This window comes from Amphibalanus amphitrite, unplaced genomic scaffold (genome assembly GCF_019059575.1).
Source record: "Amphibalanus amphitrite isolate SeventyFive unplaced genomic scaffold, NRLGWU_Aamphi_draft 000365F_arrow, whole genome shotgun sequence".
Lineage (NCBI taxonomy): Eukaryota > Metazoa > Arthropoda > Thecostraca > Balanomorpha > Balanidae > Amphibalanus > Amphibalanus amphitrite.
In genome coordinates this window covers 563,000-577,879 of record NW_024881859.1, presented here as the reverse complement: position 1 = coordinate 577,879, position 14,880 = coordinate 563,000, and the positions used below count along the sequence as shown (strand labels likewise).

At 50.3% G+C, this 14,880-nt stretch overlaps 1 protein-coding gene across 1 annotated transcript in view; it reads right to left on the bottom strand.

The window, feature by feature from the left end:
* The window catches only part of LOC122389619 (protein furry-like), a gene marked incomplete at its 3' end in the record, with an annotated part of 148,271 nt that overhangs the window by 23,186 nt on the left and 110,205 nt on the right, over positions 1 to 14,880 (bottom strand). The window contains exons 33-37 of the mRNA XM_043381809.1: positions 11,722 to 11,848; positions 10,828 to 11,033; positions 7,482 to 7,618; positions 6,526 to 6,675; positions 2,561 to 2,677 (exon numbers count right to left, since the gene is read on the bottom strand). Coding sequence (XP_043237744.1) covers positions 2,561 to 2,677; positions 6,526 to 6,675; positions 7,482 to 7,618; positions 10,828 to 11,033; positions 11,722 to 11,848 — 737 coding nt within the window. The remainder of the gene's footprint in view (positions 1 to 2,560; positions 2,678 to 6,525; positions 6,676 to 7,481; positions 7,619 to 10,827; positions 11,034 to 11,721; positions 11,849 to 14,880) is intronic.

Sequence of the window (14,880 nt, the reverse complement as noted above, 5' to 3'; positions counted from 1 at the left end):
GGGAACTTCAGTGGCGGTCAAGCGCCCACGTTGGCCGCTAAGAGCCCACATCGACCTCTTAAGCCCCACATCTGGCCTATGAGGGCCCCTAACCGGCCTCAGGGGCCCTAACCGGCGTCTGAGCGTCTCACACCGGTCTCTGGTGGCCTTATTTCTGTCTCTGGTGTCCTAAGACGAACCTTTAGGTGCCAATGAGGGCCCCGCACTGGCTGCTAAAGCCCCGATGCCGACCTCTAAGGGCCTGCATTGGCCTCTGAGGAGGGCCCATCTTGGCCTTTGAGGGCCCTCTGCTGGCCTCTGGGGTCCAACGACGGCTCATGCCGGTCTTTTAGAGCCCCACGCTGACATCTGAGGGCCCCATGTTGGCCTATAATGAGTAAGGACCCACATTAGCCTCTGAAAGCCCAACTCGGTCTCTGATGGTCTCAAACTACTGGCCTTTGCAGTTTGCAGGCCCTGTAGGTACTGGTCTCTGAGGGCCCTAATCTGGCCTCTAAGTGAAAACATACATGGGTGGGCTTCTGAAGATCAGAGGGCTTACGCAGACTCCTGTACAGCCGTACGTTAGTCCTGATCGAGATCACTTTACGTCCTGATGGTCCCGCGTAGATTCCCTCATATTTCGACATCGGGACCCATGAGCCGTTGTGGGTCTTGGGGCTGGCAGAGACTGATGAAATCCTCAGGGCTCAGGGCCGCCAGTCTTTTCAGCATGAGAACTAGGCAGGTTGAGTGAGCCCCAATAGAGCCGTTACGAAGCCCACAGGAGTCGCGCGCGGCCCTCAGATGCCAATTTTGAAAGCCAGGAACCTTTGGTCTCCAGAGGTCGGTGTACCTACTCTCTCCCGCCGCCACACAATTATATGGGTAAGTGTCATAGCCTGAAAATGCTCTCTGGGTTTCACATGCTTGTTCAAAGCAAGAGGTAGGTATCTGTACTTTTCCGAATTGTTTTATAGTGGTAAGGTCATAAATCCGCGTGCCCGACCTTCCAGTATATGCTACACCGATCCGTCGCCATGGTGCAGTGGCCCGACCGGTGGAAACACCGTGGGGCGGGAAATGGAACTGGTGATTTTGCCTTAAATTGTACTTAAAGATTCCACGCAAGAATGACATGGATGAAGCATAATTAGTGCCAACTGCGCGGCGCCTCGTGGAAGTAAAAATTAGCCGATCACCCCCCCCCCCCCCCCGGTGACGGATAAATGTTATGTCCCGCGAGTGTGAGATTGGCCCCCCCTTTTGCTAGCGGCTGCGACCGCCAGTGCATGAAAGTGATGTCGCTCGGTTCAGAAAGAGCAAAAACGAATATCTACCAAATTTCACCGAAAAATATTCACCGGTTTTCAAGATATTAGCCTTTTACTTTTGTTTACCTTTTGAGATCTCCGCTGTTCCTAGCGACTTCATTTTGGAAATGCAGCGTTTGCGGCAGATGTTGCGCGCAAATAGTATATATCCACCACTGTTTCACAAAGATGTTAGTATAAGGTTTTAAAATCGTTAGATCACCACTGACGTCACAAATTCTAAGGGGGCATCCCAATGCATTAGCCCCTTAGAATCCGAAAACTGCAAGTTTGAAATTCCATATCTCCGAATTAAAGCATTTTTCGATGTTGTGAGTGCCCAAACCGGTATTAGCAGGCCATGGCCACCAATTTGGCTATCTCAACTCAAAACTAATGTTAAGGTGGGATGGTCACTTTAAAGGTCTTATTCTGGGAACCTTAACGCCATCCTACAATACATGGTTTCCCGACTCAATTATTTTAGGCACAACGCTTTCACATAAACAATTTCAATCGGAGCTGATAAATGCCACATAAGACGATCACAAAACTGGCGCAAATATAGACTACCTGGGAAAAGCCACAAAGATTAACAAAGGTCAGGAAAAGCTCTACGCTCTTTAATGTGGAATCTCCTTTCTAGCAAAAGGTCAGGAAAAGATGAAGCTGACACATTTCCGCAGCTAAGATGATCTAAAAAGAAAAAAAAACGTTTTACGAAATTGATGCTGAAGTCATCTCGCATCAGCCGGTATATAGGGCCTTGCATCAGCCCGAATCGTCAAACAATCAATACCGTAGCGGTGTTAGCTTTCTGATCAAACTAACATGCAACGGGTAATGTTGCGCTATTAAACCGACCAAAATAAACAGTAGCTGAAGCGAAATGGACTTTGATGCTACTATTCGCAGCGGCTGTGTTGATTCGGAGGCCGTTGGGGAAATGTGCGACTCCCGGCATTTGGTGGCACGCAGCTTCTGAAGCGACGCACCCGACTTAGAACTAACACACCAGCCAGCTTTGTCAATTTTAGCAAGGTGATTCTTTCCTTTATCTCGCTTGCTTTGTTTCTTTGTTAGCTGAGCCTGTCTGGCAAACCAATCAATTACCTACTAGCAGCTTGTGTAAACATTTCTCCATCGATCTCCGCTGAGCCTTATATCACTCGTCAGCCGGCTGTGTTCTCATCTCCGCGCCTTTGTGAGGGGATATAGCCCCACCACACGTTTGTCTGAGCGGACACAGCCAGGGCGCCGGGACTGACCTGTGCCGTAGGCGGTGGGTGCCGACGGTAGGAACTGGAGTACCGTGTCTGCAGTGCTGGTGGAGGAGGCGCAGCTGACGGCCTCCTCCCACTGGCGGCACGGCTGGTCCTCCTTCTCTGTAACAGAGACACACAGACATACAGACATACAGCTGACGGCACGGCTGGTCCTCCTTCTCTGCAACACAGACACACAGACATACATAATTACAGCTGACGGCCTCCTCCCACTGGCGGCACGGCTGGTCCTCCTTCTCTGTAACAGAGACACACAGACATACAGACATACAGCTGACGGCCTCCTCCCACTGGCGGCACGGCTGGTCCTCCTTCTCTGTAACAGAGACACACAGACATACAGACATACAGCTGACGGCCTCCTCCCACTGGCGGCACGGCTGGTCCTCCTTCTCTGTAACAGAGACACACAGACATACAGACATACAGCTGACGGCCTCCTCCCACTGGCGGCACGGCTGGTCCTCCTTCTCTGTAACAGAGACACACAGACATACAGACATACAGCTGACGGCCTCCTCCCACTGGCGGCACGGCTGGTCCTCCTTCTCTGTAACACAGACATACAGACATACATAATTTACACTAGTTCTCTATACATCTAACGAGTGATACGGCTGAAAGGCTCCTCCTTGATCTGGTGGCGACACTGTTCCATTCCACCTATATCCACAGTATACTGGCGTCATTATTACTTACATAAAATATCCAAATAATTTACTAGCAGCTGCATAGAGTTCAATGCACGAATACTGTGAGAAAATGACAAGGAACCAAACCAGTTCGCTGGCTTAGTGTGCTTGTCGTACGCGTTAGTTCATAGACGTCGGGCTAACGTCCAATTACCTAATCAGAAATTTCGCATTGTACCACCGTATCTTACCAGATCCTAACGCTTCCAAGGGGAAGACCGTCACTTCAACGGATGGACGCGCAAAAAGAGATAAGGCAGAGAAAAATAATGAGAAATGAACAATGGCCCGGGCCGGGCCCGAGGAAGTCATTAAGGGCTCTATGCCGACCGTGGACAGATAATCAGTCAGCGACTCTTTCGCCGACAACAGGGCGGGACACAGCACCTAGACCGGGCCGCGAGCCAGACTGCCTGCTCAGATGGCTAGACATCTCAGACATGGCTATTTAAAAACGCAGCCGCAAGTGCAATCTCTTGGGCATACGTTGTAATCACGAGTAGTTTTGGAAAAATAATGAAAGATCGAAATACGCCGAAAAGGGCACTGTAAAGGTTGGTTAGGGTAAGGGCGGGTAAGAGTACGCGGGCGATACGAGTACGCATCAGCTGTTTCGGTTGCTTAGCAACGCGGGTTTGTCGAGTTCATGAAGTGACATGAAGCCGCCAGTGCGTGCATGTCACCAACGGAACGTGGGCGTTGAGCGGCGGCCGGCGACGCTGTTGAGTTTAAGGCGATGAATATTATTTTCGAGCGTTATGATATTATTATGATATGGTACAATAATTTTGATACTTGGCAGTTGAGATAAGGTACATTTCCGTGATTGTTGTGGGAAACTTGTGAGGGTATCTTGGGAAATACTGTACAGTGCAATATTCTGTTTGCGAAGTTTTGCACAACGTTTCGGGGTTGTTTTGTGCGCGAATTGCATGTACGGTAAGAGGACGCACTGTTCAGGAGGGTAAGAGTACGCAGAATTATACATTAAATCGAATATACAGAAATATAGAATTATTATTCTATCGCTCAATGACGTTTGTTTTGTAGGTAGGTATATCATCAATGGAGTACTGTGATGCAGATGCGTACCCGAAATTCTTCCAAATACGAGTTATTCTCCTTTTTGATTGTGCATTTTTTTTTAAAGAAACACACGACATGATTATTTCCTGATTTATAGACTTTAAAGATTTATTTTATGTTTTTCTTTTTGGATACTAGAATTAATTTGAATGCCTTCTGAGTTTGAAGTTAAGCATTTGGACAGTAGCTGCATAGGTGTGTGTTCATATCAGGGATGCGGAGCCGTGGAAATTTCAGACGGCTCCGGCTCCGGCTCCGGCTCCGGCTCCAGGTGAAATGTCATGGCGGCTCCGGCTCCGGCTCCGGCTCCGAGTAAAATGATCCGGCTCCGGCGGCTCCGGCTCCGGCTTCTACTCGTTACATCCCCTATGCGATCAATTAAATACGGGTGGAAGAAAAAAGGCGATGGGATTGGTACACGTTGCTTCTGTATTTGTATAACAAGGCTATTTTGAATGCCACATTGTTTTACGCCTTGTACTGTCAAACTGAACTAGGTAAATAATTGTTTCCTCTTAAAGGGACCCTCCCACCTTCAAAAAAGTTTATGAATTGACATGAAAGTGATGTCGCTCGGTTCAAAAAGAGCGAAAACGAATATCTACCAAATTTCACCGAAAAATATTCACCGGTTTTCAAGATATTAGACTTTTACTTTTGTTTACTTTTTGGGATCTCCGCTGTTCCTAGCGACTTTATTTGGAAGCAATAGTTTGGCAGCTGAAAGTGCGGCACTTATTGCGCGCAAAGCAGCATATACCACCGCGTGCTACAAAACGTTTTAGTCAAACATTTAAAAATCTTTAGATATCTGCGCTGACGTCACACATTCAGAGGGGTATTCCTATGCATTAGCCCCTCTGAATCAAAATGCTGCAATTTTGAAATTCAATATTTCCGATTTAAGGCATTTCTCGATGTTGTGAGTGCCGAAACCGGCAATTGTGAGCCAGGGACCCCATTTTGGCTATCTCAACTCAAATCTAATGTTAAGGTGGGAGGGTCCCTTTAAGAAAAAGAGCCGGAGTCGCCCCCTTTTTTGACGGCTCCGGCTCCGGCTCCGGGCTATATTGTTTCACGGCTCCGGCTCCGGCTCCGGCTCCGGCTCCGGGCAAAATATGCCGGCTCCGGCGGCTCCGGCTCCGGCTCCGCATCCCTGGTTCATATGCTTGCGTACTCCACCCGCCTGGCGTGCGTACTCTTACACACCCCATATGGTAAGAGTACGCAAGTGCAACGGTTCAGAAAATGTTAGTTTTAGACCACTTCCATTTACGCTGAAGGATCGTTGCCCCATGGGTTGATGGCTAATTCAATGAACTTTAATATTCCCTATTTGCGATTTCTTTCCTTCAAATATTAAACAAATGAGAGCAAGAAATCCACTAAGTGCGTACTCTTATACGACTTCACCCTATGTAAAAACTAATCATCTAATTGGTTTGGCCTCATCTTTATAAAAGCAATTTTCGTCCAATTGAAAATATACAATTGGAAATGGGCCTGCGACATTATATAACTGAAAAAATACAGCCTTGAAGTTTTTCTTCCGGACAAATTGCAAAACAGAGCATACTCAAACTTTGAAATTGCCGGTTGAAACTTGTCTACAATTACGTTTTTTTTTTTTTTTGTTGCTAGCAGCGCATCAACTCATTCCAGCGTTGTTATCTTTTATATTTCAATCTCTATATAGTCAATACTCAAGTCGCAATAGTTAAAATCGGACATATGCAGAGACGAAGAAGAGATACTTGAAAGTTCTACTTAATGAGCGTGATTGGACAACGCACCTGTCAAAAATTGCATGTGATACGATGCCTGTCAGGTTCAGTGGTGTCAGTCCGTACATACCTGTCAGGTTCTGTTGTACCTACCCGTCAAGTTCTGCCGTGTGACGGGCGGGGTGGGCAGTGTCAGTCCGTACCTACCTGTCAAGTTCTGGCGTGTAACTGGCGGGGTAGGCAGTGTCAGGCCGTACGTACCTGTCAGGTTCTGCGTGTGACGGGCGGGGTGGGCAGTGTCAGTCCGTACCTACCTGTCAGGTTCTGCCGTGTGACGGGTGGAGTAGGCAGTGTCAGTCCGTACCTACCTGTCAGGTTCTGCCGTGTAACTGGCGGGGTGGGCAGTGTCAGTCCGTACCTCCCTGTCAGGTTCTGTCGTACCTACCTGTCAGGTTCTGCCGAGTAACTGGCGGGGTGGGCAGTGTCAGTCCGTACTCGAGCAGCTCGGCTCGGCAGCTGAGCAGCACGGCCGCCACAGACAGGTGGTCCCCGTGCTGGGACAGCACCACCAGCAGGTTCAGCAGCAGCTGCTTACCTGTCAGACATACAGACCCCCGATCAGCACCCGAACGACACAACGGATCACCCCTCGTGTCTCTAACACACGCACCCGTGCACCTGCTCAGTACCCCATAGACGGCAATATACGAGTAGGTATATCCAATCCTGACCCCAAGCCCAATTTATCAGCATCAGAGATGTCACGCACTTTGTCCTCGATGATCACACGACAGCAATTCGAGCTAAAAATAGAACCACTGTCTATAACAAGTGACTCAAATAAGTGTCCGTGGACCAATAATTCAGTAGACAATAAGTGCGCGATTTGTCGTCCAACAAGCGAGCCATATCGTCTTGCCCAGCGTATACCTCTGACAAACAGCGGTAAAACCCCCCAGGTAAAAATATCGGCACGTACAGTCCCTCGCCCGACACACTGGAGTCGGGACTGAATAAATCGGTGTCTAATATAACCTGCGACACCAATAGCATCGAGTACTTCTGTTGAAACCCGTTGGGCATACTCTGAAAATTAAATTCCTTAGTGCGTGACTTGGCCTGGCGATGCATATTTGCAGTCGCTTTGGCGCAGACTAGAATTTATCCTGAAAACATAAGTCTTAAACAACAATAGACGGAACTGTTGGAAATGTTCGATTGAAGTGTTCCTTGACTTACAATATCAAAATGTGTACAGCTGGTAGCTAACGTTCCCGCTAAATTGTGTCATAGTTAAGCAAAATCATCATCGCAATATATGTATCTATCACAATTCAGAACAGTCACACGAACACACCGACATCTGACCAGCACTATGCACTCCTCGGCGCCGTCACTCACAGTTTTCGTGGACCAGGGGCCGGGCGTTGTCCAGTCCCAGGAATATGATGTGCAGCATGAAGGGCACATGAAGAGACCACGGCGTCTCCACGCAGTCGACCACCACGTCCTGGATCAGCATCAGCGCCAGGTTACACCTGTCAGAGACGAGTTTTGGCGTCAGCATACGCGGATAACACAGATCAGCATAAGCGGATACTCCGCCTGCCAGGGACAGGGTACCTAACCTACCATGTCAGCACATACACACAAAGCACCACAATAAACTATGTAAAACATCAGCATACATCACAAGCCGAACCGGTTTCTAGCATCCGGCCCGATCCCAACAACTCTTCCCATGGTCTTTCAGCCACCACCTTACGATGCCCGTCCCCTGGGTAATTCAGGAGCACATCAGCCGCTGTCAGTCATTGGATAATGAGAACGCGCTGCTTCGTCTACCAGCATTAGCACAACCCCCCCCCCCCCGGCCGACCGCTGCATGCATGCCTGACGAGGTTCATTGTGCCGTAGCCAGAGTGAGCGGCTGCCCTCCATGGACTCCCTAATCGGCTGACATCTACACCTCTGTGCTCCTTCGTCCGACCCACCAACGATAGGTCACAGACGTCCCTCTGATACCCCACCGCACTTCCATCGGCATTCCAATCGTTATTCAGCAGTTTCAATCAAGAAGAATGAGTAAGATGAAAGCCTAACACCGTGAGACAATGTTGAATAATTGACCTCCATGTAATATGTGAAATTTGTAAAATTTCCATTGTAATGCCATAGACATAAAACGATGACTGTGGCATGAAATGGCCGGCCGGGTCAGGTAACCGGGACGGCCGCGCCGCGGCGCCGCGCCCGGGCCGGCCGGGAGACGGAGTCGGGTGCCCGCCGGCGAGCCGTCGGCAAGGGCGCGGGGCACATTAGTCGAGTTGAATGTTCACTGTTCAGTCTTGAGTGCGAGTGATGTATGTGTGAATCGATATGTGAGCAGCAAAATCCAACAAGAAAACAAATCCGTGAAAGAAAGGCAACGCTGGCAAACATCACCACCATAGTCTTCCTACGCCGAACGAGTTCCACACCAACGTGCATCAGCGAGAGTAAAACTAGGATCCTAACAGACCCACCCACCGCCCCACCGTCACCCCATTCCTTCCCAAGTCTCCTTCCCCTCCGCTTGGGCGTCTTTCAGCTACGCAAGAAGGAATCGGCAGACACAGACACCTGGGCGAGCGAGGAGGGGAAGTCGAGACCGTGTTTCCGCCAAAAGAGAAAACAACCAAGGTAGGTGGTAGGTAACTACACCTGCGCTATCTACATCAGCTGCCCCGCATGACACTAACGATGATTTATGACGCCAGGCACGGTACAAATCACACAGACACGTGTTTATTCATACATCAGCAAACCACAGGAAGCCGGCAGTGGAAACAGACGAGAGAGAGAGAGAGAGAGAGAGAGAGAGAGAGAGAGAGAGAGAGAGAGAGAGAGAGAGAGAGAGAGAGAGAGAGAGAGAGAGAGAGAGAGAGAGAGAGAGAGAGAGAGAGAGAGAGAGAGAATGAGTGAGAGAGAGAGAGAGAGAGAGAGAGTGAGTGAGAGAGAGAGAGAGAGAGAGAGAGAGAGAGAGAGAGAGAGAGAGAGAGAGAGAGAGAGAGAGAGAGAGAGAGAGAGAGAGAGAGAGAGAGAGAGAGAGAGAGAGAGAGAGAGAGAGTCGCCAGCCAGACAGGAGAGAGCAGGAAGCGCTGATGGCTACTGAGCCGTCCGGCTCCCACGCTGGATAAACATAGCCCGTGTCTGGGCGGACGGTGGTATATCTGTGACAATGACGCCCGTCCCGGACCGCGGCACCGCCATGTCATCTCGTATCCGACTGTCCGGCGGGATGACCGGTCAATAGTGGCCCCAGGCGAGGAAACCTACAACGAACTCGTGTGTATGACTACACAGAACTAAGGTGGGGGTAGCTAATGTATGGGCTATGGCAATGTAACCTCAGGCAAGTCGCGAGCTTGTCAAATAAAATATAGAGTGCCCACTGCACAATAGAGTCGTCAATTGATATGGTAGGCTATTACTGCTATAAGTGGTGCTGTTTAAGCTATAGGAACGCTGCTGTTATTTTTTCGAAGTTATAAGCACTGAAAGAATTTAGTGGCTGGCGTTTGATCTTTCTTTTGATGTATGTCTTTTGCTTCCTGGCGTTCCGCTATTGGAAACAACTCCTGCAAAATAATCTACCCGGTAAAAACACGGGCACCTTTGTAGTTTAATATTTCTAACAGCCAAGTCGCTTTCCGGAGTAAGGAGCAATTCAATTATTGGTGCAGGAAAACATCCATTACCTTTGATACCGGACAAGCATTTCGAACTGGACCTTTTTGCGAGACGTCGCACACGGTACAATTCCGCGCTTGTATGGGGTGGTTCGCTGTAACGCGCCTCACTCTGCGCTGTGGTTGTTAAAGGCATTTTACGACGGCGTGACAGCGAACAGGCGGGCGTCGCCCGGGACACTGACACTGCTTTCAGAAGAATAAACTGGATCGCATGCGATGCATATTCATGAGGCAGCCAACCATCCCTCAGAGCAAGCTGTAACACGGAAAACGAGTGTAAAGCTGCTGAAATTTTCAGCACCTAGCGCAGCATGAATCAGCATACTATTACCTAGGTAAAATGACACGGGATGCATCATGTTGCTCACAGACAGGAAAAATGAGGCTCTATGTACGAAGTAGGCTTTTGTGTTGTCTACAGCCCGTGACCTTTAACAATATACTCAATTCGATGCCATGCACAATGCACACGCAACAAAACTGTACGTGTTTTGAGGTGCGCAAGATTTGAAACCCATTTGTGAATTTACAGTTTTTGAAGCTCATTTCTTCCACTGGGTGTCCCTAATACATGTCCCTCCATCCGCTGGATGTCCCTCCACTCAAATCATTCCTCTCACTCACTTTAATAGCGTGGACGCCCCTAATACTTCAATTTGGTGTCCAGCTCTTGAGCGCACGCCATCTAGATAAGAGCCGAGAGGCTGGACATCGAGTGTCATAAGTTCAAGCGGTTAGCAACAGACTTCCCAGGCGCCGTAGAGAGTGTATACTTAGGTCGTCACTCGGCGGTAACACATAGGAGATGGCCACGACCACTCTACCTACAGCCATCTGCTGCCAGATCCAGATCAGAGAGTAATATGTGACGTCGAGGGTTCGTTACCGAACACTGACCGGTGGAAACTGGCGATGGGTTGACTGCCTTACTGTACAGTGAACACCGACCACTCACCGATGGAAACTGGCGATGGGCTGACTGCTTTACTGTACAGTGGAGACTGAAAGCTCACCGGTGGAAGCTGGCGATGGGCTGACTGCAGTTGGGCAGGTAGCTGGAGAGCGGCGCAAAGTACCCGCCGTACTCCGGCATCGGCAGCGGGTGCGGCTGAGGCGTGTTATCCAGCTGCATCTGGTGGTGGTGCTGCTGCTGTTGCTGCTGCTGCTGCTGATGGTCCTCCATTTGGGCTCGCAGCACAGTGAAATTGTCCTCAGCCGTCTGAAAACCACAGCCAGTCACGCGTCATAAAATGTGCGCGTTACGTCAATGTGCGACACATCAAACGTTTTTGTCACTCTCAACGCCCGATATGCTAGAAAAGTGGCTGGATGCTGGCCTAGGTAATTGATCGGATTATCGCACCAATGTGATCTCCCGGGGAATCTGATCAGAAATGCACACCTCTATCGATCTTTCAGCTCCCTTCCCACGCCTCCAGGCTGCGCCCCAGCGAGGTAGAGCGGGCATTGAGAATCTGTTCGCCCCACGTCAGACCCCCTGCGGACTGGCATACCGAGTCGCTCGCTCTGCAGAACTTCCGTCGATCCCAGCGGGGTAGGCCCAGTTGCTAAGCCGACTCCCCAGAGGTAAAGATCAAGGATGTTTGCAACGGCACCCAAGCTAATCAATGGTGATTGGTGATTCAGCAAAGCTAATTCAGTATACTTGTCATGCAACGGTTGTGAATAAAATCAATCCTAATAGACAAATGTCATGTGAAAAAAAAGCAGAAAGACTCCTTGTTCTAAGAGCCACCAAAGAAAACTCGAAACTGTACATATGTAATTGACAGAACACAATCTAACACACCAGACAAGTGAGCATTGAGTAACTGTGCCACCAGACGGGGCGGGAGTTATCCGGTCCGTCCCCAGCCTCCCCACCGGCCCGTCCCCAGACGCCTCACCTGGTGTCTGGCGGGCTCCTCGTGAATCAGCCGGCCGCGGTCCTGGGACCGGGAGCTGGACACGGTGGAGCTGCTGCGTACCGAGCCGGTCCGACTGTGGCTGAGCGCGCGCGGCTGGCCCGTCACACTGCCGGCAGCAGACGACTCGAATTAATATAACAGGAGTCGGGAGGGTATAGGAAGATGTGAGCCGGTGCCGGAGTCGGGAGGGTAGGGAGATGTGAGGCGGTAATGGCCCGTCACACTGCGGGGAGCAAGACGACTCGAATTAATATAACAGGAGTTGGGAGGGTAGGGAGATGTCAGGCGGTGCTGGCATGTCATACTACAAAGAACAAGGAGACTTGCATTAACCTCTGGGAAAAAGGTAGCACGTTGAAAGGCGGACAAAATGTCCCTCTTTTCTACCTCCACATGAAAAGGCTGTGGAAAAATCCGGTCCTCAAACGCATCCAATAATTTTCGAGAAATGCGTTTTCTTGTTAACCAGGTACTGAACGTTAACTAAACATAATCCGAACTGTGACTATAGCCTGCAGCGATATTCCGTTGAACTTAGAAGTCGTTTAAAGGGCTGCCCTAAAAGCAAGAGAACGATTTTGACGGAAAGTTAGGTATAAGGTTGAATGCAGGATCTAGCAGTGCAACTATTTCTATTCCATTTGCAAATTAATGGAACGAACAAAAAGCATCAAGGAAATCCGGGAGGAAAGGTGCCATATTATGTCTTCCGTCTTCCGCAGCCAAGTACACATTCGCTTTGAAGTCAGCAATCAATTCCTTAATTGTGGATTCCAATAAGGCCGTTTCACCTGATGTCCTTTCACAAATAAATATCGCAGCAATATCGCAGCTCGCTGCGACTGGACGCGGTGCAATCACGGTGACAGGGTTTCCGAGTCGTCCCCCGGTGGACAGCTGACACCAGGCGCTGACCGTGTGGGCCATTCAGCTGACACGAGCCGGGAGGAGCAGCCCTTCTCCGGGGCGGCGGGAGGGGGTGGGGGTGGGGGGGGGGTAGGTCGTCGCTAGGTGGTAACACCAAGGCAATGGCCACGACCCCCGGGGGAACGTCACACTATCCGGTGGTTACCGTCGGCAACATCGAGGCGCATTTGATGACCACTTGAGGCTATGAGAACAGTCACCTGATAGAATGACAAGATAGACCTCCATTCTTTTTCATATACATAAATGAAAAAGTATTGTGAGGACGGAGCAAGACAGGGTGACAGAAAGAAGGGTTAAGCCGTCCGCGCAGATAGCCATCAAAGCCCGGTATCCAGCCTGGACCGTTGTCGGCAGTACCCCGGGCGGCCATCACAGATGACAGTCGGTGGCATTATTGATAACACAGCGGGGGGGGGGGGGGGGGGACGGGGCGTCATGACGTTGGTGGGGGGGGGGGGTCCGCCGGAACTGGGGGCGGTGCCCTACAACTCCTCAGCAACAACTCTACAACTAGCAACTAGCACTACTCCAAGTTCTCTAACTAGCAGACAAAGATGCGTATCTGAGAGCGGCAGCAGTTGTTGGTAACGGCTGGCTTTTTCTCACGTTCGACCCTAACGGCGGTGAGCTTCTGGGACGCAATAAGACACGAAGTCTTGTTGAGATCTTGACTTTGGCAGACAGCGCATCCGGTTAACCCAGAATAACTCTGAATGCTGGCAACAAGTTTTCAGTGGTTTAGTGATAAGAACTCGTGCACCATCACATTCCATTTCGTACCTGTTCCATCGTGGCATGCCAATTCTGTGTGGACCTTGGTATTGGTATGGCAACTAACCTTGCATACGATCCCAGACAGCCACAGGCTACAACACATAAAAACAAATATAATAAAGAAAACCAATAAACCAGACGCCCTGTCCTTGCAATGCAACGTCTCGAGTACCAAATGACGAAAACCCGTCATAGAAAGGCCTTAACCGGCGATGACAATCGAAATCAGTGTGAACTGTAAACTAAAGTCAGCCAGCGTTCAACTGACGCTGGCACCGGTTACGTTCGGCTCGGGTTGTTGCACCTAGCAGCAGTCAGCGCCGACTGAGCCGAGCTGTTTCCGGGAACATCATATTACGACACGTCGGCGCTACCAAAAGAGCGCTTCGTCAAATTCCATGCGGTCGGACTGGCATAGTGGGCAGCTGTGGAAGGCAGCGGAATGCGCTGCAAAGTTCAGGCTGAAAGATAAGAGCAGAGAAGTTCCGTCTGCGAGACAAGGTCCGCCTAGACACCGCCCAGATACAACGGTAGCCACATATTAGCTGATTTTAGTCTTATTTTGCCACTTTGGGCGGGAAAAAATCAAAAACTACATGTCAGCGTACAACACGTAACATTTCTCAACACGCACCCAGTCGCCTGTCCGAGCGATAACAAGCCACTGAGTCCTCTTCCCGTCCACGGGTCAACCAATCAGTCCATCATGCAAACAAATAACCCGGCTGTTATTTGTTATAAGTGTGCATTGAGGCGGTAACAGAGTCTGTGCGTCACTCGACAGAGGCGCCACAGACCGCCTCTTTCTGCGACCGAATGACGCGAGAGATTTGGACAAAGCAGCGGCTGTGGTCGTCTCGTTCAAGGTAATCAATGGGGTTGGCTAATCAATGGCCATGGCTCTGTACGGCGACTCAATGGTTACCGGATTGTCGGAATACGTGGTGACGCAAACCTGACGAACGTAATGACTGCCGTGGAGCAACATCGGACGGCCAGATAACGATGCGTTGTCAAGGCAGTGTGGTGTCTGGGAGTGGTGTGTAAGTAGATCATGTAGACCATGGAGGAGCATCCACGACGCGGCCGTGGAGCAGTCAGGGACAGCCATAGAGCAGCCATGGGACAGTCAGAGGCGGTCATAGAGCAGCCATGGGACAGTCAGGGGCAGTCATAGACCAGCCATGGGACAGTCAGAGGCAGTCATGGACCAGCCATGGGACTGTCAGGGGCAGTCATAGGCCAGCCATGGGACAGTCAGGGGCAGTCGTAGACCAGCCATGGGACAGTCAGGGGCAGTCATAGGCCAGCCATGGGACAGTCAGAGGCGGTCATAGAGCAGCCATGGGACAGTCAGGGGCAGTCGTAGCCCAGCCATGGGACAGTCAGGGGCAGTCGTAGGCCAGCCATGGGACAGTCAGAGGCGGTCATAGA